This window comes from Oncorhynchus keta, unplaced genomic scaffold (assembly GCF_023373465.1).
Source record: "Oncorhynchus keta strain PuntledgeMale-10-30-2019 unplaced genomic scaffold, Oket_V2 Un_contig_4700_pilon_pilon, whole genome shotgun sequence".
Classification (NCBI taxonomy): Eukaryota; Metazoa; Chordata; class Actinopteri; order Salmoniformes; family Salmonidae; genus Oncorhynchus; species Oncorhynchus keta.
The window spans coordinates 102,489-127,547 of NW_026287905.1; the positions used below are offsets into that span (position 1 = coordinate 102,489).

The 25,059-nt window shown below is 45.0% G+C and overlaps 3 protein-coding genes across 11 annotated transcripts in view; 1 reads left to right on the forward strand and 2 right to left on the reverse strand.

Moving 5' to 3' along the window:
* Window positions 1–19,595, reverse strand: part of LOC118371945 (major facilitator superfamily domain-containing protein 12-like) — a 35,222-nt gene extending 15,627 nt beyond the window's left edge. For 2 of the 4 annotated variants that reach the window (XM_052509558.1, XM_052509560.1), the window contains exons 1-5: window positions 18,736–19,594; window positions 13,755–13,965; window positions 10,983–11,115; window positions 1,886–2,113; window positions 860–952 (exon numbers count right to left, since the gene is read on the reverse strand). In XM_052509558.1, coding sequence (XP_052365518.1) covers window positions 860–952; window positions 1,886–2,113; window positions 10,983–11,115; window positions 13,755–13,965; window positions 18,736–19,006 — 936 coding nt within the window. In that variant the 5' untranslated portion in view covers window positions 19,007–19,594. Of the gene's footprint in view, window positions 1–859; window positions 953–1,885; window positions 2,114–10,982; window positions 11,116–13,754; window positions 13,966–18,735 lie in introns of all 4 variants that reach the window. The other 2 variants (XM_052509557.1, XM_052509559.1) reach the window with 2 other exon arrangements.
* On the forward strand, window positions 3,674–9,810 carry LOC127924884 (putative proline-rich protein 21). Of its 6 annotated transcripts, none has more exons than XM_052509552.1 (3): window positions 3,674–6,324; window positions 7,228–9,341; window positions 9,594–9,810. In XM_052509552.1, exon 1 carries the CDS (start codon window positions 3,970–3,972, stop codon window positions 6,136–6,138), a length of 2,169 nt encoding a protein of 722 aa, XP_052365512.1. In that variant the 5' UTR covers window positions 3,674–3,969; the 3' UTR covers window positions 6,139–6,324; window positions 7,228–9,341; window positions 9,594–9,810. The 6 variants fall into 4 exon arrangements, with proteins under 6 accessions (XP_052365512.1, XP_052365513.1, XP_052365514.1 ...); XM_052509553.1 differs by having other exon boundaries at window positions 3,674–5,577; window positions 5,797–9,341; XM_052509554.1 differs by having other exon boundaries at window positions 3,674–5,103; window positions 5,797–9,341.
* A 4,455-nt stretch (window positions 19,596–24,050) lies between the features above and the next one.
* LOC118376425 (casein kinase I-like) overlaps window positions 24,051–25,059 on the reverse strand; it is a 74,042-nt gene continuing 73,033 nt past the window's right edge. The window contains exons 10-11 of the mRNA XM_052509526.1: window positions 24,629–24,735; window positions 24,051–24,301 (exon numbers count right to left, since the gene is read on the reverse strand). Coding sequence (XP_052365486.1) covers window positions 24,250–24,301; window positions 24,629–24,735 — 159 coding nt within the window. The 3' untranslated portion in view covers window positions 24,051–24,249. The remainder of the gene's footprint in view (window positions 24,302–24,628; window positions 24,736–25,059) is intronic.

Genomic DNA, 25,059 nt, shown 5'->3' on the forward strand with positions numbered 1-25,059 from the left:
GGTAAGATACATGATGTTGTTACCTTTGGCAACATGAGAGTGTTGGTAAGATACATGATGTTGTTACCTTTGGCAACATGAGAGTGTTGGTAAGATACATGATGTTGTTACCTTTGGCAACATGAGAGTGTTGGTAAAAAACATGATGTTGTTACCTTTGGCAACATGAGAGTGTTGGTAAGATACATGATGTTGTTACCTTTGGCAACATGAGAGTGTTGGTAAGATACATGATGTTGTTACCTTTGGCAACATGAGAGTGTTGGTAAGATACATGATGTTGTTACCTTTGGCAACATGAGAGTGTTGGTAAGATACATGATGTTGTTACCTTTGGCAACATGAGAGTGTTGGTAAGATACATGATGTTGTTACCTTTGGCAACATGAGGGTGTTGGTAAGATACATGATGTTGTTACCTTTGGCAACATGAGGGTGTTGGTAAGATACATGATGTTGTTACCTTTGGCAACATGAGAGTGTTGGTAAGATACATGATGTTGTTACCTTTGGCAACATGAGGGTGTTGGTAAGATACATGATGTTGTTACCTTTGGCAACATGAGGGTGTTGGTAAGATACATGATGTTGTTACCTTTGGCAACATGAGAGTGTTGGTAAGATACATGATGTTGTTACCTTTGGCAACATGAGAGTGTTGGTAAGATACATGATGTTGTTACCTTTGGCAACATGAGAGTGTTGGTAAGATACATGATGTTGTTACCTTTGGCAACATGAGGGTGTTGGTAAGATACATGATGTTGTTACCTTTGGCAACATGAGGGTGTTGGTAAGACACATGATGTTGTTACCTTTGGCAACATGAGGGTGTTGGTAAGAAACATGATGTTGTTACCTTTGGCAACATGAGAGTGTTGGTAAGATACATGGAGATGTACGTCTGAGACACGTTCACTATCAGCCTGGTGGACATGTAGAGAAACGCTACCTGGACAGGACAGAAAGAAAATACAGGAACGATTAACATGGGCTGAAAACACCACTATTAACATGGGCTGAAAACACCACTATTAACATGGGCTGAAAACACCACTATTAACATGGGCTGAAAACACCACTATTAACATGGGCTGAAAACACCACTATTAACATGGGCTGAAAACACCACTATTAACATGGGCTGAAAACACCAATCATACTGCCTGAGATTGAAACAAACAACCCTGATTGGAAATACACTGAGCATCGAATCCAGAACGGATGCTGAGTATCAGATCAAAATGCTGTTGAATCGGACTTAAAATCTCTCGATTCCAAAATGACAGGCGTGTTTCAGTGTTACCTGGTAAAAGGCAGGCGTGTTTCAGTGTTACCTGGTAAAAGGCAGGCTGTTTCAGTGTTACATGGTAAAAGGCAGGCTGTTTCAGCGTTACCTGGTAAATGCCAGGCGTGTTTCAGTGTTACTTGGTAAAAGGCAGGCGTGTTTCAGTGTTACCTGGTAAAAGGCAGGCTGTTTCAGTGTTACCTGGTAAAAGGCAGGCGTGTTTCAGTGTTACCTGGTAAAAGGTTGGCTGTTTCAGTGTTACCTGGTAAAAGGTTGGCTGTTTCAGTGTTACCTGGTAAAAGGTTGGCTGTTTCAGTGTTACCTGGTAAAAGGCAGGCGTGTTTCAGTGTTACCTGGTAAAAGGTTGGCTGTTTCAGTGTTACCTGGTAAAAGGCAGCCGTGTTTCAGTGTTACCTGGTAAAAGGCAGGCGTGTTTCAGTGTTACCTGGTAAAAGGCAGCCGTGTTTCAGTGTTACCTGGTAAAAGGCAGGCGTGTTTCAGTGTTACCTGGTAAAAGGCAGGCTGTTTCAGTGTTACCTGGTAAAAGGCAGGCTGTTTCAGTGTTACCTGGTAAAAGGCAGGCTGTTTCAGTGTTACCTGGTAAAAGGCAGGCTGTTTCAGCCAGCATTTCCACCTCAGCAGCGACTGGACGGGGGCGGCAGCCTGAGGGCGAGGGATAAGGGGCCGGCGCTCTCCTTTCTCTTCTTCTTCATCATCCTCCTCTTCTCTCTTCTCTTCCCCTGCTCCCCCCTTCTCTTCCCGTGTGCCCAGGTGAAAGAGGACAGAGAAAAGAGCACCGATACCCAGCACAATGAGGCTCAGGTTCTGAAAGAAAAAATAGAGAATGAAAAGTACAAATGGATAGACGTAAATATCTCCTCTTCATCTCGTCCCTGAAGGATAGACGTAAATATCTCCTCTTCATCTCCTCCCTGAAGGATAGACGTAAATATCTCCTCTTCATCTCCTCCCTGAAGGATAGACGTAAATATCTCCTCTTCATCTCGTCCCTGAAGGATAGACGTAAATATCTCCTCTTCATCTCCTCCCTGAAGGATAGACGTAAATATCTCCTCTTCATCTCCTCCCTGAAGGATAGACGTAAATATCTCCTCTTCATCTCCTCCCTGAAGGATAGACGTAAATATCTCCTCTTCATCTCGTCCCTGAAGGATAGACGTAAATATCTCCTCTTCATCTCCTCCCTGAAGGATAGACGTAAATATCTCCTCTTCATCTCGTCCCTGAAGGATAGACGTAAATATCTCCTCTTCATCTCCTCCCTGAAGGATAGACGTAAATATCTCCTCTTCATCTCGTCCCTGAAGGATAGACGTAAATATCTCCTCTCTTCATCTCCTCCCTGAAGGATAGACGTAAATATCTCCTCTTCATCTCGTCCCTGAAGGATAGACGTAAATATCTCCTCTTCATCTCCTCCCTGAAGGATAGACGTAAATATCTCCTCTTCATCTCCTCCCTGAAGGATAGACGTAAATATCTCCTCTTCATCTCGTCCCTGAAGGATAGACGTAAATATCTCCTCTTCATCTCCTCCCTGAAGGATAGACGTAAATATCTCCTCTTCATCTCCTCCCTGAAGGATAGACGTAAATATCTCCTCTTCATCTCCTCCCTGAAGGATAGACGTAAATATCTCCTCTTCATCTCCTCCCTGAAGGATAGACGTAAATATCTCCTCTTCATCTCGTCCCTGAAGGATAGACGTAAATATCTCCTCTTCATCTCCTCCCTGAAGGATAGACGTAAATATCTCCTCTTCATCTCGTCCCTGAAGGATAGACGTAAATATCTCCTCTTCATCTCCTCCCTGAAGGATAGACGTAAATATCTCCTCTTCATCTCCTCCCTGAAGGATAGACGTAAATATCTCCTCTTCATCTCGTCCCTGAAGGATAGACGTAAATATCTCCTCTTCATCTCCTCCCTGAAGGATAGACGTAAATATCTCCTCTTCATCTCCTCCCTGAAGGATAGACGTAAATATCTCCTCTTCATCTCCTCCCTGAAGGATAGACGTAAATATCTCCTCTTCATCTCGTCCCTGAAGGATAGACGTAAATATCTCCTCTTCATCTCCTCCCTGAAGGATAGACGTAAATATCTCCTCTTCATCTCGTCCCTGAAGGATAGACGTAAATATCTCCTCTTCATCTCCTCCCTGAAGGATAGACGTAAATATCTCCTCTTCATCTCCTCCCTGAAGGATAGACGTAAATATCTCCTCTTCATCTCGTCCCTGAAGGATAGACGTAAATATCTCCTCTTCATCTCCTCCCTGAAGGATAGACGTAAATATCTCCTCTTCATCTCCTCCCTGAAGGATAGACGTAAATATCTCCTCTTCATCTCCTCCCTGAAGGATAGACGTAAATATCTCCTCTTCATCTCCTCCCTGAAGGATAGACGTAAATATCTCCTCTTCATCTCCTCTCTGGAGTTGTCTACCATTGGTGTACATGTATTTATTTATAATAACACTGTTCAAATGACATACTGAAGGTCTAGCATGAGCCTACAGTGCATTTCAACAAGCACTTCCTATGACAAACATGAGGAAGAAGATAACATCATCATCAAGATAATGAGTTGTGAATGGTTGTGGTTATACGCACATTCTTTAAAAAAAAGTTTAAGATAAAATTGTATCATGATTTTGCATGAACTATACAGGAAACAATAGACAATCTGAGGCCAACCCTGATCTACTCATCTATGGGGTAATGTATGGCTCTGTTCACCCTGATCTACTCATCTATGGGGTAATGTATGGCTCTGTTCACCCTGATCTACTCATCTATGGGGTAATGTATGGCTCTGTTCACCCTGATCTACTCATCTATGGGGTAAAGTATGGCTCTGTTCACCCTGATCTACTCATCTATGGGGTAATGTATGGCTCTGTTCACCCTGATCTACTCATCTATGGGGTAATGTATGGCTCTGTTCACCCTGATCTACTCATCTATGGGGTAATGTATGGCTCTGTTCACCCTGATATACTCATCTATGGGGTAATGTATGGCTCTGTTCACCCTGATCTACTCATCTATGGGGTCATGTATGGCTCTGTTCACCCTGATCTACTCATCTATGGGGTAATGTATGGCTCTGTTCACCCTGAATATAGGGATATCTATGAGGTAATGTATGGCTCTGCTCACCCTGAATATAGGGATATATATGGGGTAATGTATGGCTCTGTTCACCCTGAATATAGGGATATCTATGAGGTAATGTATGGCTCTGCTCACTCTGAATATAGGGATATATATGGGGTAATGTATGGCTCTGTTCACTCTGAATATAGGGATATCTATGGGGTAATGTATGGCTCTGTTCACCCTGATCTACTCATCTATGGGGTAATGTATGGCTCTGTTCACCCTGATCTACTCATCTATGGGGTAATGTATGGCTCTGTTCACCCTGATCTACTCATCTATGGGGTAAAGTATGGCTCTGTTCACCCTGATCTACTCATCTATGGGGTAATGTATGGCTCTGTTCACCCTGATCTACTCATCTATGGGGTAATGTATGGCTCTGTTCACCCTGATCTACTCATCTATGGGGTAATGTATGGCTCTGTTCACCCTGATCTACTCATCTATGGGGTAATGTATGGCTCTGTTCACCCTGATCGACTCATCTATGGGGTAATGTATGGCTCTGTTCACCCTGAATATAGGGATATCTATGAGGTAATGTATGGCTCTGCTCACCCTGAATATAGGGATATATATGGGGTAATGTATGGCTCTGTTCACCCTGAATATAGGGATATCTATGAGGTAATGTATGGCTCTGCTCACTCTGAATATAGGGATATCTATGGGGTAATGTATGGCTCTGTTCACCCTGATCTACTCATCTATGGGGTAATGTATGGCTCTGTTCACCCTGATCTACTCATCTATGGGGTAATGTATGGCTCTGTTCACCCTGATCTACTCATCTATGGGGTAATGTATGGCTCTGTTCACCCTGATCTACTCATCTATGGGGTAATGTATGGCTCTGTTCACCCTGATATACTCATCTATGGGGTAATGTATGGCTCTGTTCACCCTGATCTACTCATCTATGGGGTAATGTATGGCTCTGTTCACCCTGATCGACTCATCTATGGGGTAATGTATGGCTCTGTTCACCCTGAATATAGGGATATCTATGAGGTAATGTATGGCTCTGCTCACCCTGAATATAGGGATATATATGGGGTAATGTATGGCTCTGTTCACCCTGAATATAGGGATATCTATGAGGTAATGTATGGCTCTGCTCACTCTGAATATAGGGATATCTATGGGGTAATGTATGGCTCTGTTCACCCTGATCTACTCATCTATGGGGTAATGTATGGCTCTGTTCACCCTGATCTACTCATCTATGGGGTAATGTATGGCTCTGCTCACCCTGAATATAGGGATATCCATGGGGTAATGTATGGCTCTGCTCACCCTGAATATAGGAATATCTATGAGGTAATGTATGGCTCTGCTCACCCTGATCTACTCATCTATGGGGTAATGTATGGCTCTGCTCACCCTGAATATAGGGATATCCATGGGGTAATGTATGGCTCTGTTCACCCTGAATATAGGGATATCTATGGGGTAATGTATGGCTCTGTTCACCCTGAATATAGGGATATCTATGAGGTAATGTATGGCTCTGCTCACCCTGAATATAGGGATATCTATGAGGTAATGTATGGCTCTGTTCACCCTGAATATAGGGATATCTATGAGGTAATGTATGGCTCTGCTCACCTTGAATATAGGGATATCTATGGGGTAATGTATGGCTCTGCTCACCCTGAATAAAGGGATATCTATGGGGTAATGTATGGCTCTGTTCACACTGAATATAGGGATATCTATGAGGTAATGCATGGCTGTGCTCACCCTGAATATAGGGATATCTATGAGGTAATGTATGGCTCTGAATATAGGGATATCTATGAGGTAATGTATGGCTCTGCTCACCCTGAATATAGGGATATCTATGGGGTAATGTATGGCTCTGTTCACCCTGAATATAGGGATATCTATGAGGTAATGTATGGCTCTGCTCACCCTGAATATAGGGATATCTATGAGGTAATGTATGGCTCTGAATATAGGGATATCTATGGGGTAATGTATGGCTCTGCTCACCCTGAATATAGGGATATCTATGGGGTAATGTATGGCTCTGCTCACCCTGAATATAGGGATATCTATGAGGTATTGCATGGCTCTGCTCACCCTGAATATAGGGATATCTATGGGGTAATGTATGGCTCTGTTCACCCTGATCTACTCATCTATGGGGTAATGTATGGCTCTGTTCACCCTGAATATAGGGATATCTATGAGGTAATGTATGGCTCTGCTCACCCTGATCTACTCATCTATGGGGTAATGTATGGCTCTGCTCACCCTGAATATAGGGATATCCATGGGGTAATGTATGGCTCTGTTCACCCTGAATATAGGGATATCTATGAGGTAATGCATGGCTGTGCTCACCCTGAATATAGGGATATCTATGAGGTAATGTATGGCTCTGAATATAGGGATATCTATGAGGTAATGTATGGCTCTGTTCACCCTGAATATAGGGATATCTATGAGGTAATGTATGGCTCTGCTCACCCTGAATATAGGGATATCTATGGGGCAATGTATGGCTCTGTTCACACTGAATATAGGGATATCTATGAGGTAATGTATGGCTCTGAATATAGGGATATCTATGAGGTAATGTATGGCTCTGTTCACCCTGAATATAGGGATATCTATGAGGTAATGTATGGCTCTGCTCACCCTGAATATAGGGATATCTATGGGGTAATGTATGGCTCTGTTCACACTGAATATAGGGATATCTATGAGGTAATGTATGGCTCTGAATATAGGGATATCTATGAGGTAATGTATGGCTCTGTTCACACTGAATATAGGGATATCTATGAGGTAATGTATGGCTCTGAATATAGGGATATCTATGAGGTAATGTATGGCTCTGCTCACCCTGAATATAGGGATATCTATGAGGTAATGTATGGCTCTGAATATAGGGATATCTATGGGGTAATGGCTCTGCTCACCCTGAATATAGGGATATCTATGGGGTAATGTATGTCTCTGAATATAGGGATATCTATGGGGTAATGGCTCTGCTCACCCTGAATATAGGGATATCTATGGGGTAATGTATGGCTCTGCTCACCCTGAATATAGGGATATCTATGAGGTAATGCATGGCTCTACTCACCCTGAATATAGGGATATCTATGGGGTAATGTATGGCTCTGAATATAGGGATATCCATGGGGTAATGTATGGCTCTGCTCACCCTGAATATAGGAATATCTATGAGGTAATGTATGGCTCTGCTCACCCTGATCTACTCATCTATGGGGTAATGTATGGCTCTGCTCACCCTGAATATAGGGATATCCATGGGGTAATGTATGGCTCTGTTCACCCTGAATATAGGGATATCTATGGGGTAATGTATGGCTCTGTTCACCCTGAATATAGGGATATCTATGGGGTAATGTATGGCTCTGTTCACCCTGATCTACTCATCTATGGGGTAATGTATGGCTCTGTTCACCCTGAATATAGGGATATCTATGGGGTAATGTATGGCTCTGCTCACCCTGAATATAGGGATATCTATGAGGTAATGTATGGCTCTGTTCACCCTGAATATAGGGATATCTATGAGGTAATGTATGGCTCTGCTCACCTTGAATATAGGGATATCTATGGGGTAATGTATGGCTCTGCTCACCCTGAATAAAGGGATATCTATGGGGTAATGTATGGCTCTGTTCACACTGAATATAGGGATATCTATGAGGTAATGCATGGCTGTGCTCACCCTGAATATAGGGATATCTATGAGGTAATGTATGGCTCTGAATATAGGGATATCTATGAGGTAATGTATGGCTCTGCTCACCCTGAATATAGGGATATCTATGGGGTAATGTATGGCTCTGTTCACCCTGAATATAGGGATATCTATGAGGTAATGTATGGCTCTGCTCACCCTGAATATAGGGATATCTATGAGGTAATGTATGGCTCTGAATATAGGGATATCTATGGGGTAATGTATGGCTCTGTTCACCCTGATCTACTCATCTATGGGGTAATGTATGGCTCTGTTCACCCTGAATATAGGGATATCTATGAGGTAATGTATGGCTCTGCTCACCCTGATCTACTCATCTATGGGGTAATGTATGGCTCTGCTCACCCTGAATATAGGGATATCCATGGGGTAATGTATGGCTCTGTTCACCCTGAATATAGGGATATCTATGAGGTAATGCATGGCTGTGCTCACCCTGAATATAGGGATATCTATGAGGTAATGTATGGCTCTGAATATAGGGATATCTATGAGGTAATGTATGGCTCTGTTCACCCTGAATATAGGGATATCTATGAGGTAATGTATGGCTCTGCTCACCCTGAATATAGGGATATCTATGGGGCAATGTATGGCTCTGTTCACACTGAATATAGGGATATCTATGAGGTAATGTATGGCTCTGAATATAGGGATATCTATGAGGTAATGTATGGCTCTGTTCACCCTGAATATAGGGATATCTATGAGGTAATGTATGGCTCTGCTCACCCTGAATATAGGGATATCTATGGGGTAATGTATGGCTCTGTTCACACTGAATATAGGGATATCTATGAGGTAATGTATGGCTCTGAATATAGGGATATCTATGAGGTAATGTATGGCTCTGTTCACACTGAATATAGGGATATCTATGAGGTAATGTATGGCTCTGAATATAGGGATATCTATGAGGTAATGTATGGCTCTGCTCACCCTGAATATAGGGATATCTATGAGGTAATGTATGGCTCTGAATATAGGGATATCTATGGGGTAATGGCTCTGCTCACCCTGAATATAGGGATATCTATGGGGTAATGTATGTCTCTGAATATAGGGATATCTATGGGGTAATGGCTCTGCTCACCCTGAATATAGGGATATCTATGGGGTAATGGATGGCTCTGCTCACCCTGAATATAGGGATATCTATGAGGTAATGCATGGCTCTACTCACCCTGAATATAGGGATATCTATGGGGTAATGTATGGCTCTGAATATAGGGATATCTATGAGGTAATGTATGGCTCTGCTCACCCTGAATATAGAGATATCTATGAGGTAATGTATGGCTCTGAATATAGGGATATCTATGAGGTAATGTATGGCTCTGTTCACCCTGAATATAGGGATATCTATGAGGTAATGTATGGCTCTGCTCACCCTGAATATAGGGATATCTATGAGGTAATGCATGGCTCTACTCACCCTGAATATAGGGATATCTATGGGGTAATGTATGGCTCTGAATATAGGGATATCTATGAGGTAATGTATGGCTCTGCTCACCCTGAATATAGAGATATCTATGAGGTAATGTATGGCTCTGAATATAGGGATATCTATGAGGTAATGTATGGCTCTGCTCACCCTGAATATAGGGACATCTATGGGGTAATGGCTCTGCTCACCCTGAATATAGGGATATCTATGGGGTAATGTATGGCTCTGAATATAGGGATATCTATGGGGTAATGGCTCTGCTCATCCTGAATATAGGGATATCTATGAGGTAATGTATGGCTCTGCTCACCCTGAATATAGGGACATCTATGGGGTAATGGCTCTGCTCACCCTGAATATAGGGATATCTATGGGGTAATGTATGGCTCTGAATATAGGGATATCTATGGGGTAATGTATGGCTCTGCTCACCCTGAATATAGGGATATCTATGAGGTAATGTATGGCTCTGAATATAGGGATATCTATGAGGTAATGTATGGCTCTGAATATAGGGATATCTATGAGGTAATGTATGGCTCTGCTCACCCTGAATATAGGGACATCTATGGGGTAATGGCTCTGCTCACCCTGAATATAGGGATATCTATGGGGTAATGTATGGCTCTGAATATAGGGATATCTATGGGGTAATGGCTCTGCTCACCCTGAATATAGGGATATCTATGAGGTAATGTATGGCTCTGCTCACCCTGAATATAGGGACATCTATGGGGTAATGGCTCTGCTCACCCTGAATATAGGGATATCTATGGGGTAATGTATGGCTCTGAATATAGGGATATCTATGGGGTAATGTATGGCTCTGCTCAGCCTGAATATAGGGATATCTATGAGGTAATGCATGGCTCTACTCACCCTGAATATAGGGATATCTATGGGGTAATGTATGGCTCTGAATATAGGGATATCTATGAGGTAATGTATGGCTCTGCTCACCCTGAATATAGAGATATCTATGAGGTAATGTATGGCTCTGAATATAGGGATATCTATAAGGTAATGTATGGCTCTGAATATAGGGATATCTATAAGGTAATGTATGGCTCTGAATATAGGGATATCTATGAGGTAATGTATGGCTCTGCTCACCCTGAATATAGGGACATCTATGAGGTAATGTATGGCTCTGAATATAGGGATATCTATGAGGTAATGGCTCTGCTCACCCTGAATATAGGGACATCTATGAGGTAATGTATGGCTCTGAATATAGGGATATCTATGAGGTAATGGCTCTGCTCACCCTGAATATAGGGATATCTATGAGGTAATGGCTCTGCTCACCCTGAATATAGGGACATCTATGGGCCCCAGGGTCTCGGTGAGAGAGGGGTCCTCGTCTGATCCGGTCTGGAAGTGGAACAGCAGATATGCTACAGCGTACACTGTTATATTGGCCATCACTGTAAACGCATACCTGGGAGAGCAGAACAACAGAGAATATTTCGCCATTTTAAAAAGCTAATTTCCTGCAATTCTACACATTTTGCCATGTCTTGTGTGTGTTCATGTGCTATTCCCGAACCGGCTAAATGCCTTTTATCCTCGCTTCGAGGCAAACAACACTGAAGCATGCATGAGAGCACTATTTAACATCGATGGGGCTGGGGTGGAGCGGGTCGAGAGTTTGAAGTTCCTTGCTGTCCACATCAACAAACTATCATGGTCCAAACACACCAAGTAAGTCGTGATGAGGGAACACCTTTTCCCCCTCAGAAGACTGAAAAGATTTGTCAAGGGACCCAAGATCCTCAAGAAGTTATTACAGCTGCACCATCGAGAGCTTCCTGACCGGTTGCATCGCTGCCTGGTACGGCAACTGCTCAGCAGCCGACCGTACGGCGCTAAAGAGGGTTGTGCGTTGTTAGAGGTTCACCTAGGGGTCATGATAGGGGCTGCACCAAATGTTTGATGTATTAGAATAATTGATTATGCTTATGTTGTATTAATAGAAGGGGAGGGGTTATAAGACCCCTCCCTCACTACATTTATAGGGTCCTGGACTACAGAGTAACAAAATATATATACAGTATGAGGTTTAATATTGTTCCACAGTACTTTTCTGGTCTTTCTGCCTCTTCTAAAATAAACTGTCTGAGAAATGTGACTGTAGAGACAGAACTCAGTAAGAGATAAGGGACCAGTCAGACATCCCACTATAAATCAACTTGGACATTATTTACTGCTAAGTATTTAGATAACACTAAAAACCTTGATTATATAGCTGTGTAGGCATGGTTTTGGTCTCATGAGTAGAAGGTAATGATGTAGGCAGTGACATCACTAAGGCTGGACTTCAGGTTTAATAAAAGCAAATTCTATTTTGCAGAACTTACTCGGAAACATGCGTGCTCTGTTCCTGATTATTAATGCAATTGCAGACAGAAATTGACAAAGGTTTTTTAATGATTTAATTAAAGATATTGTCATAATGCTAAATTCACCAATGATGATTGACAAGGAACAGGAAACAAACCCTAACAGTGTACAGCCCAGTACATCACTGTGGCCAAGCTTCCTGCCATCCAGGACCTATATACTAGGTGGTGTCAGAGGAAGGCACAAAAATTGTCAAAGACTCAAGTCACCCGAGTCATAGACTGTTCTCTCTGCTACCGCACGGCAATCGCCAAGTCTAGGACCAAAAGGCTCCTTAACAGCTTCTACCCCCCAAGTCATAAGACTGCAGAGCAACTAATCAAATGGCCACCGGACTATTTGCATCGACACAGCCCCCCTTTGTTTTTACACTGCTGCTACTCGCTGTTTATCTATGCATAGTCGCTTTACCCCTACTTACATGTACAAATCACCTCTAACCTGTACCCCCTGCACACTGACTCGGTACCGGTACCCCCTGTATATAACCTCCACACTGACTCAGTACCTGTATATATCCTCGTTATTATTATTGTGTTAATTCTCTTTTTTTTTTTCAACATTTTATTTCGCAAATATTTTAACTCTATTTTCTTAAAACTGCATTGTTGATTAAGGGCTTGTAAGTAAGCATTTCACTGTACACCTGTTGTATTTGGCACATGTGACAAATTAAATGTGATTTTATCAAATTTGATTGACCATGCAGACTGAATGTGTCTCATGGTCCAGGAACAACACGTGCTCCTTGAGTGACAGGGGGCGGGGCTAGGGCGGGGCTAGGTCTGTGTGGAAAGCGGCATGGAGAGAGAGATGACTGAAGTAGCCAAGTAAACCTTAAAAAACATATATGTTACACACAGCGTATCCCCTTTAACAAACCAAACATTATCCCCTAGCTCCATCCTGGTTGTTATTCACCTGTAAGCAGTGAGCTCCATCCTGGTTGTTATTCACCTGTAAGCAGTGAGCTCCATCCTGGTTGTTATTTACCTGTAAGCAGTGAGCTCCATCCTGGTTGTTATTCACCTGTAAGCAGTGAGCTCCATCCTGGTTGTTATTTACCTGTAAGCAGTGAGCTCCATCCTGGTTGTTATTTACCTGTAAGCAGTGAGCTCCATCCTGGTTGTTATTTACCTGTAAGCAGTGAGCTCCATCCTGGTTGTTATTTACCTGTAAGCAGTGAGCTCCATCCTGGTTGTTATTTACCTGTAAGCAGTGAGCTCCATCCTGGTTGTTATTTACCTATAAGCAGTGAGCTCCATCCTGGTTGTTATTTACCTGTAAGCAGTGAGCTCCATCCTGGTTGTTATTTACCTGTAAGCAGTGAGCTCCATCCTGGTTGTTATTTACCTATAAGCAGTGAGCTCCATCCTGGTTGTTATTTACCTGTAAGCAGTGAGCTCCATCCTGGTTGTTATTTACCTGTAAGCAGTGAGCTCCATCCTGGTTGTTATTTACCTGTAAGCAGTGAGCTCCATCCTGGTTGTTATTTACCTGTAAGCAGTGAGCTCCATCCTGGTTGTTATTTACCTGTAAGCAGTGAGCTCCATCCTGGTTGTTATTCACCTGTAAGCAGTGAGCTCCATCCTGGTTGTTATTTACCTGTAAGCAGTGAGCTCCATCCTGGTTGTTATTTACCTGTAAGCAGTGAGCTCCATCCTGGTTGTTATTTACCTGTAAGCAGTGAGCTCCACCTTGGCGTGTTCGCAGGACACCAGCTCGGGGATGAGTGACAGGTGTGAGATCTGCGTGGCAGCCCAGCCGAATTGGAAGATGATGATGAATGGGATGAAGTACGTCAGGCTGACCCACTGAGAGGTGTACTGGTCACACCCCAGACACTGATTAAAGATGAACGCAAAGGACGTCAGCACACTGACCGTACCTGGAGAGGGGGAGGGGATGTTACTGTTGACGTGTGTGTGTGTCTCACTTCACTTTACCAACAGTAGCCCTGTCATTCATGACAATTTTATTTTTATTTTATTTTACCAGGCAAGTCAGTTAAGAACAAATTCTTATTTTCAATGATGGCCTAGGAACAGCGGGTTAACTGCCTGTTCAGGGGCAGAACGACAGATTTGTACCTTGTCAGCTCGGGGGTTTGAACTTGCAACCTTCCGGTTACTAGTCCAACGCTCTAACCACAAGGCTACTGAGCCGCACAATAAAGCTTATCTTACTCCGAACCGAATCCAATAAATAAAGAGGGGAGCGAGGTTAGCTCTATGAAGACATAACACAGCCCACAGGAAGGGGAATGAGGTCACAGCCCAGGCACAGGAAGGGGAATGAGGTCACAGCCCAGACACAGGAAGGGGAATGAGATCACAGCCCAGACACAGGAAGGGGAATGAGATCACAGCCCAGGCACAGGAAGGGGAATGAGGTCACAGGCCAGGCACAGGAAGGGGAATGAGGTCACAGTCCAGGCACAAGAAGGGGAATGAGGTCACAGTCCAGGCACAGGAAGGGGAATGAGGTCACAGTCCAGGCACAGGAAGGGGAATGAGGTCACAGCCCAGGCACAGGAAGGGGAATGAGGTCACAGCCCAGGCACAGGAAGGGGAATGAGGTCACAGCCCAGACACAGGAAGGGGAATGAGTTCACAGGCCAGGCACAAGAAGGGGAATGAGGTCACAGCCCAGGCACAGGAAGGGGAATGAGGTCACAGGCCAGGCACAGGAAGGGGAATGAGGTCACAGTCCAGGCACAAGAAGGGGAATGAGGTCACAGTCCAGGCACAGGAAGGGGAATGAGGTCACAGTCCAGGCACAGGAAGGGGAATGAGGTCACAGCCCAGGCACAGGAAGGGGAATGAGGTCACAGCCCAGGCACAGGAAGGGGAATGAGATCACAGCCCAGGCACAGGAAGGGGAATGAGGTCACAGCCCAGGCACAGGAAGGGAATGAGATCACAGCCCAGACACAGGAAGGGGAATGAGATCACAGCCCAGACACAGGAAGGGAAATGAGGTCACAGCCCAGACACAGGAAGGGGAATGAGTTCACAGGCCAGGCACAGGAAGGGGGAATGAGATCACAGCCCAGACACAGGAAGGGGAATGAGATCACAGCCCAGACACAGGAAGGGAAATGAGGTCACAGCCCAGACACAGGAAGGGGAATGAGTTCACAGGCCAGGCACAGGAAGGGGAATGAGTTCACAGGCCAGACACAGGAAGGGGAATGAGTTCACAGGCCAGGCACAGGAAGGGGAATGAGGTCACAGCCCAGGCACAGGAAGGGGAATGAGGTCACAGCCCAGGCACAGGAAGGGGAATGAGGTCACAGCCCAGGCACAGGAAGGGGAATGAGGTCACAGCCCAGGCACAGGAAGGGGAATGAGGTCACAGCCCAGACACAGGAAGGGGAATGAGATCACAGCCCAGACACAGGAAGGGGAATGAGATCACAGCCCAGACACAGGAAGGGGAATGAGTTCACAGGCCAGACACAGGAAGGGGAATGAGTTCACAGGCCAGGCACAGGAAGGGGAATGAGTTCACAGCCCAGGCACAGGAAGGGGAATGAGGTCACAGCCCAGGCACAGGAAGGGGAATGAGGTCACAGCCCAGGCACAGGAAGGGGAATGAGGTCACAGCCCAGGCACAGGAAGGGGAATGAGATCACAGCCCAGACACAGGAAGGGGAATGAGTTCACAGGCCAGACACAGGAAGGGGAATGAGTTCACAGGCCAGACACAGGAAGGGGAATGAGGTCACAGCCCAGGCACAGGAAGGGGAATGAGGTCACAGCCCAGACACAGGAAGGGGAATGAGGTCACAGCCCAGGCACAGGAAGGGGAATGAGATCACAGCCCAGACACAGGAAGGGGAATGAGGTCACAGCCCAGACACAGGAAGGGGAATGAGGTCACAGCCCAGGCACAGGAAGGGGAATGAGGTCACAGCCCAGGCACAGGAAGGGGAATGAGGTCACAGCCCAGGCACAGGAAGGGGAATGAGGTCACAGCCCAGACACAGGAAGGGGAATGAGGTCACAGCCCAGGCACAGGAAGGGGAATGAGGTCACAGCCCAGACACAGGAAGGGGAATGAGGTCACAGCCCAGACACAGGAAGGGGAATGAGGTCACAGCCCAGGCACAGGAAGGGGAATGAGGTCACAGCCCAGGCACAGGAAGGGGAATGAGGTCACAGCCCAGGCACAGGAAGGGGAATGAGGTCACAGCCCAGGCACAGGAAGGGGAATGAGGTCACAGCCCAGGCACAGGAAGGGGAATGAGGTCACAGCCCAGACACAGGAAGGGGAATGAGGTCACAGCCCAGACACAGGAAGGGGAATGAGGTCACAGCCCAGACACAGGAAGGGGAATGAGGTCACAGCCCAGGCACAGGAAGGGGAATGAGGTCACAGCCCAGACACAGGAAGGGGAATGAGGTCACAGCCCAGACACAGGAAGGGGAATGAGGTCACAGCCCAGACACAGGAAGGGGAATGAGATCACAGCCCAGACACAGGAAGGGGAATGAGATCACAGCCCAGACACAGGAAGGGGAATGAGATCACAGCCCAGACACAGGAAGGGGAATGAGGTCACAGCCCAGGCACAGGAAGGGGAATGAGGTCACAGCCCAGGCACAGGAAGGGGAATGAGGAAAAGGAAAGAACATGAAGGAGATAAGCACACTGCTCATCCCTGGAGGGAGAGCGAAGCCATTGTGCAAACATTGATGTGGAGGCTTATATCCCAGCCCAGCACTGACCCATCTGATTCAACTAGTCTAGGGCTTGATGATGATTTGTTTTAGCAGCTGTGTTAGTGCTGGGCTAGAACAAAAGCCTGCACGCCCAGTGGGTCTCATGCAGGAGCAGGCCTGATCATCACAGCCCACTGATCCCAGGTAGGGTGACCTGTCTAGCTCTGAGCTTCTTCAACCACCTGATAGCACATTGCTGTCTGGTAACCTGACAGCACATAGCTGTCTGGTAACCTCATAGCACATAGCTGTCTGGTAACCTCATAGCACATAGCTGTCTGGTAACCTCATAGCACATAGCTGTCTGGTAACCTCATAGCACATAGCTGTCTGGTAACCTCATAGCACATAGCTGTCTGGTAACCTCATAGCACATAGCTGTCTGCTGTCTGGTAACCTCATAGCACATAGCTGTCTGCTGTCTGGTAACCTCATAGCACATAGCTGTCTGCTGTCTGGTAACCTCATAGCACATAGCTGTCTGCTGTCTGGTAACCTCATAGCACATAGCTGTCTGCTGTCTGGTAACCTCATAGCACATAGCTGTCTGCTGTCTGGTAACCTCATAGCACATAGCTGTCTGCTGTCTGGTAACCTCATAGCACATAGCTGTCTGCTGTCTGGTAACCTGACAGCACATAGCTGTCTGGTAACCTCATAGCACATAGCTGTCTGGTAACCTCATAGCACATAGCTGTCTGGTAACCTCATAGCACATAGCTGTCTGGTAACCTCATAGCACATAGCTGTCTGGTAACCTCATAGCACATAGCTGTCTGGTAACCTCATAGCTGTCTGGTAAGCACATAGCTGTCTGGTAACCTCATAGCACATAGCTGTCTGGTAACCTCATAGCACATAGCTGTCTGGTAACCTCATAGCACATAGCTGTCTGGTAACCTCATAGCACATAGCTGTCTGGTAACCTCATAGCACATAGCTGTCTGGTAACCTCATAGCACATAGCTGTCTGGTAACCTCATAGCACATAGCTGTCTGCTGTCTGGTAACCTCATAGCACATAGCTGTCTGGTAACCTCATAGCACATAGCTGTCTGCTGTCTGGTAACCTCATAGCACATAGCTGTCTGGTAACCTCATAGCACATAGCTGTCTGGTAACCTCATAGCACATAGCTGTCTGGTAACCTCATATAGCACATAGCTGTCTGCTGTCTGGTAACCTCATAGCACATAGCTGTCTGGTAAGCTGTCTGCTGTCTGGTAACCTCATAGCACATAGCTGTCTGCTGTCTGGTAACCTCTGGTAACCTCATAGCACATAGCTGTCTGGTATAGCACATAGCTGTCTGCTGTCTGGTAACCTCATAGCACATAGCTGTCTGGTAACCTCATAGCACATAGCTGTCTGGTAGCACATAGCTGTCTGGTAACCTCATAGCACATAGCTGTCTGTCTGGTAACCTGGTAACCTCATAGCACATAGCTGTCTGGTAACCTCATAGCACATAGCTGTCTGCTGTCTGGTAACCTCATAGCACATAGCTGTCTGGTAACCTCATAGCACATAGCTGTCTGGTAACCTCATAGCACATAGCTGTCTGGTAACCTCATAGCACATAGCTGTCTGGTAACCTCATAGCACATAGCTGTCTGGTAACCTCATAGCACATAGCTGTCTGGCAGCACCTGAATGCAGGCATGTGGCCTGTGTTGTGAACTCACTTCCTTATGAATGACTCAGCTTAAAGTTTGGTCACAAGACTACAAGTGTTCAGTTCAACACATGTTATTGGCAAGGTAACATAATAGCCTTTCTTGTGCTTTTATTGTGGGCCTAGAATGGTACGGAATACATACATTGCCAATTATAAGATCCAAAAAGTACATAATTTGACTAATTCATAATTGTATCATAATTACAGTGTAGCAATCAACCAATGCACCTATATGAAACAGGTATTCACTCACCCACTAAATGCCATGTCTTCCTCTTGCCGTATGTCCCACACCCCGGCGTCCGGTCCGACTCGTAGCCGATAAGGGGTGTGCAGACCCCGTCCGCTATCTGCCCCACCAGCAGTAACACACCTGCATAGGTGTTCTGAAAGCCCAGCACGGAGTGGTAGTACACCAACAGGTAGGTGAACCACATAGACGCACACAGATCGTTCAGAAAGTGTCCCACAGCGTAACTCAGCCGCTGACAAAAAGGCAGAGACCTCTGTGTATAGTCTGACATGATTGTTTCGAGAATATTAGGTTATTTTCTGAAAAATATATCTATTCTAATTATAGTCCAATTGTTGTTGGAATATATTTTGATGACCTAATATGTTCGCCTAAATACGATCAAATAGGTTATCTGAATACTCAACAAGCAAAAATAGAATTCCACATTGAAAACAAATATTAGGTCCTACTTGTACAAATCGTTATTCCCCAACATGTCCGTGTCCATCTGATCACCTTACGATCAAGCTGACTGTTATAAAAGAGAGAAAAAAAAAATCTACATATATATTCAGGCACCTAACAAAACACCTCAACCACTGTCCTTACCTCAGTCAACCCCGTAACCAGATTACGGTTAACTTGTTAAAGTAAAGTAACGCCTCGACACTTCCCCATTCATTACATATATCACCCGTTTCACAGACATATCTCGGTAGTCGATTTAGAGACAATACGGATTGAATTCCAACGATATTCGCCGGCTCGTTATTCTTTGGAGAAAACATACACTATGATTCTGTTTCATGACAACAACAATGTCCGACAGCGTTCCGATGAAATGAAGGGAAAGACCGGGGCCCCTTTCCCGTTCTGGACCAATAGGAACGCAGGTTTGCGCTCCTCACACGTGATGCTGACAGATGTTTTTCCGGAAGAGGGATGACTTCATTCCTGATACACAAGTTCATTTGCATCTGTAATACATTGTTTCTTCTCAATTTAAAAATCAGATAAAATACATTGTTCAAACTTTTCATTACATAATTTTGTGATTGATTTAAGTTTAGAACTACACGTATAGGCTTTCTGTGCTAGATAATAGAAATACAAGTATGTGTCTAATTGGATACTGAAAGTGATTTCATCACTCAAGTCTAGACTCAGTCCAGTGAGCAACTATTTCCCACACAGGGTCAGAGTACATCACATGTTTTACTCTGAAGAGCTTTGTCAGCGTTCCTCGTGTTTTTAGTCTGAAATAAAGGTAATGATTATTTTGTCACAAGATGACTGTCCTGTATAACCTTGGCTTACCTACTCATCACTTTTACGAGGAGAATGTCAATATCGTAGGTCTGTGTGGGAAGCGACCATATAGTTGTTTTTTCAATGCAAGTCTGGATGTCTAGATAATACCAGAGATATTAACAGTGGTCATTAATAGTGGTCCTTCTGTAGCACAGTTGGTAGAGCATGGCGCTTGTAACGCCAGGGTAGTGGGTTCGATTCCCGGGACCACCCATACGTAGAATGTATGCACACATGACTGTAAGTCGCTTTGGATAAAAGCGTCTGCTAAATGGCATATAATAATAATAATTAACAGGTTTTGAGAATGCTTATACATTTTGAAAATATATGAAAGCCTTAACAGGTTTTGTATTTTGAAATGGGACGTATGTATTTTTAAATTGAACCTTTACTTAACTAGGCAAGTCAGTTAAGAACAAATTATTATTTACAATGACGGCCTACCCCGGGACAAACCTAGAAGACCCTGGGCCAATTGTGTGCCGCCCTATGTGATTCCCAATCACGGCCGGATTCGAACCAGGGACTGCAGTGACGTCTCTAGCACTGAGATGCAGTGTCTTAGACCACTGCACCACTTCGGGAGTATTACTTTAATACCTCTACAGGATCAGTGTCCCTCCACCGGGACAGTTGAGCTCACGTGCACTAATGTGACGAGCATGACAGTTGTAAGTAACAACAAACTTTACAGCTTTACCACCACAGACATGTCTTATATGGGCAGAAAGATTAACAATAATGTAAGCTAACTGCACTGTCCAATTTACAGTAGCTATTACAGTGAAATACCATGGTATTGTTTGAGGAGAGTCCACAGCAACAAACCCTTTGTCACAGCAACTGGGTTGATACATTCACCTCTGAAGGTAAATGATGTACTTACGTTCAGTAATCTGGCTCTTATTTGTCATCCTGAGGGTCCCAGAGATAAAAATGTAGCATATTTTGTTTGATAAAATGTAGTAACTGGGTTCTCCAGTTTGAACCCCTGCTGTGTCTGGCTCCACACCCACACCGCACGGCCATCTAGATGTGGGAATGTTTGTGTATACGCTAATGATCCATCATGGATGACATTCCTGGTAGTGTGTAAATGTAAATGTATTTCCATAGCATGTTTGTATGTTCTCTATAGTTATGTACTTGAAAATGTATCAATTGACCAATTCGGCACATAATATTGTCCAGTATTGCCAAAACGTTGCACAGACTGCTGCCATCTAGTGGCCAAAATGTAAATTGCACCGAGACTGAAATAAGCATGATGGCCCTTCTCTTGCATTTCCAAGATGAGAAAAAAAAGCACATGTTTTTTTGGTTTGTATCATCTTTTACCTGATCTAATGTGTTTATTCTCCTACATTAATTTAACATTTCTACAAACTTCAAAGTGTTTCCTTTCAAATGTTATCAAGAATATGCATATCCTTGCTTCAGGTCCTGAGCTACAGGCAGTTAGATTTGGGTATGTCATTTTAGGTCATTTTTGGTGTCCAATCCTTTTAAACTGGCACAAACTAAAACTTGCAGTTAACTGATTTGAACAAGCAACATAAAACCCAAACACATAGGTTTCTGTCCCAAATGGCACCACAAACGGCATCCACTATTCCCTTTATAGTACACTACTTTTGACCAGGGCCCGTAGTACTCTGCTCAAAAGTAAATGATCCCAGAATTCCATGTTTTCTTTATTTCTCCAAAGTGCAATTTTAAAGAATAAATTAAATATCTGTTTCTCTCAATCCATCCTCAGTACCTGAGACCAGCCACCATATCCATCCTCAGTACCTGAGACCAGCCACTGTCAGACACCACATCCATCCTCAGTACCTGAGACCAGCCACCACATCCATCCTCAGTACCTGAGACCAGCCACCACATCCATCCTCAGTACCTGAGACCAGCCACCACATCCATCCTCAGTACCTGAGACCAGCCACCACATCCATCCTCAGTACCTGAGACCAGCCACCACATCCATCCTCAGTACCTGAGACCAGCCACCACATCCATCCTCAGTACCTGAGACCAGCCACCACATCCATCCTCAGTACCTGAGACCAGCCACCACATCCATCCTCAGTACCTGAGACCAGCCACCACATCCATCCTCAGTACCTGAGACCAGCCACTGTCAGACACCACATCCATCCTCAGTACCTGAGACCAGCCACCACATCCATCCTCAGTACCTGAGACCAGCCACCACATCCATGGAGTTCCTTCTAGGCTCTTAATGTTGATCCCACAAATAAAAATGACTTTGTAAATGGAGCACATTGTTGTGTTACAGTTTAGTCTGTCCTCCTCTGTCAATGTTCAACACGTTAAAATGGAACACAGACAACAGTTTGATCTATGTCCTTTTAATAGTCTCTTATTTATGATTTCTCAGGTCCTTCCTGGCTCTCTTCATTCATCCACCCATCATGAGCTCATCTTCAGGCCTTGTCCATCCATCCATCCATCCATCCATCCATCCATCCATCCATCCATCCATCCATCCATCCATCCATCCATCATGAGCTCATCTTCAGGCCTTGTCCATTCATCCATCCATCCATCCATCCATCCATCCATCCATCCTCATAGAAATATACACATTTATTCATTACAATCTTCTTCTTCAGGTTTAGAATATAAAACGGGTCCAAGCACAGACAGTCATGGTTCTGTCCCATTGTGTCCTGTCCGTCTGTAGCAGCAAGTCATCAGTCTGTTGTAGTACTGCAGGAGGGTCAACAGGGGGCGCTCTAACTGAACACATACAGAGTGAGACAGACAGAGAGGAGGGTGTAGAGTACTGGGCTCAGCTCAGTTTCAGTACTGCTTCCTTCCCTCTGTCAGTCTGTCAGTGTGGTTTCCAACAACTCCTTCTCCTCCTCTTCTTCTTCTTCACTAGTGTCTCTGAAGGCCTTTCCTCTTCTTCACTGGAGGCCTTTCCTCTTCTTCACTAGTGTCTCTGAAGGCCTTTCCTCTTCTTCACTAGTGTCTCTGAAGGCCTTTCCTCCTCTTCACTGGAGGCCTTTCCTCTTCTTCACTAGTGTCACTGAAGGCCTTTCCTCTTCTTCACTGGAGGCCTTTCCTCTTCTTCACTAGTGTCTCTGAAGGCCTTTCCTCCTCTTCACTGGAGGCCTTTCCTATTCTTCACTAGTGTCACTGAAGGCCTTTCCTCTTCTTCACTAGTGTCTCTGAAGGCCTTTCCTCTTCTTCACTGGAGGCCTTTCCTCTTCTTCACTAGTGTTTCTGAAGGCCTTTCCTCTTCTTCACTAGTGTCTCTGAAGGCCTTTCCTCTTCTTCACTAGTGTCTCTGAAGGCCTTTCCTCTTCTTCACTAGTGTCTCTGAAGGCCTTTCCTCTTCTTCACTAGTGTCTCTGAAGGCCTTTCCTCTTCTTCACTAGTGTCTCTGAAGGCCTTTCCTCTTCTTCACTGGAGGCCTTTCCTCTTCTTCACTAGTGTTTCTGAAGGCCTTTCCTCTTCTTCACTAGTGTCTCTGAAGGCCTTTCCTCTTCTTCACTAGTGTCTCTGAAGGCCTTTCCTCTTCTTCACTAGTGTCACTGAAGGCCTTTCCTCTTCTTCACTAGTGTCTCTGAAGGCCTTTCCTCTTCTTCACTAGTGTCTCTGAAGGCCTTTCCTCTTCTTCACTAGTGTCACTGAAGGCCTTTCCTCTTCTTCACTAGTGTCTCTGAAGGCCTTTCCTCTTCTTCACTAGTGTCTCTGAAGGCCTTTCCTCTTCTTCACTAGTGTCTCTGAAGGCCTTTCCTCTTCTTCACTAGTGTCTCTGAAGGCCTTTCCTCTTCTTCACTGGAGGCCTTTCCTCTTCTTCACTAGTGTCTCTGAAGGCCTTTCCTCTTCTTCACTAGTGTCTCTGAAGGCCTTTCCTCTTCTTCACTGGAGGCCTTTCCTCTTCTTCACTAGTGTCTCTGAAGGCCTTTCCTCTTCTTCACTAGTGTCTCTGAAGGCCTTTCCTCTTCTTCACTAGTGTCTCTGAAGGCCTTTCCTCTTCTTCAAGGCCTTTCCTCTTCTTCACTAGTGTCTCTGAAGGCCTTTCCTCTTCTTCACTAGTGTCTCTGAAGGCCTTTCCTCTTCTTCACTGGAGGCCTTTCCTCTTCTTCACTAGTGTTTCTGAAGGCCTTTCCTCTTCTTCACTAGTGTCTCTGAAGGCCTTTCCTCTTCTTCACTAGTGTCTCTGAAGGCCTTTCCTCTTCTTCACTAGTGTCTCTGAAGGCCTTTCCTCTTCCTCCTCGTAAAGAAACAGCAGCACCTGAAACAGAACAAAGGAACAACAATAGGATGAGATTATAACATTGAAAAAACTAAATACAAAGACCCACCCCCAATTCTAAATCGACCCCTCACCCCTAGTGCCCTGTCTGAGAGGACATGCTATACTAGGAGTAAGCAAGGGTAGGAGGGCAGGGGAAGGGGAAGGGGGTAGAGGGCAGGGGGAAGGGGGGTAGAGGGCAGGGGGAAGGGGGGTAGAGGGCAGGGGGAAGGGGGGGGTGGTAGGGGCAGGGGGAAGGGAGGAGGTAGAGGGAAGGGGAAGGGGGGGTAGAGTGAAGGGGTAGAGAGAAAGGGGCATCCATCTCACTTAGTGTCGTCGGCCACCTCCACCTCGGCCGGGGCAGTGATGGGTGCATTGGAGTGGCCCGCCGTCGGGTCGTCTGTATTCAGCTCCCCATTGGTTGAACTCAACACCTGAAGGGGAGCATCATGGGAGTATCATAGACCACCAGATAATGGTGGCTTATTATGGTCCAAAATATCTAAGGTCACTTATTATGAGACTTCTGAATGTTGTAGATAGAAATGTAATGAATAGAGCCAACACAATTCCCTATTCTACATGATAAAAATGTAATGAAAAGAGCCAACATGATTCCCTATTCTACATGATAGAAATGTAATGAATAGAGCCAACATGATTCCCTATCGTACATTATAGAAACATAATGAATAGAGCCAACACAATTCCCTATTCTACGTGATAGAAATGTAATGAATAGAGCAGACATGATTCCC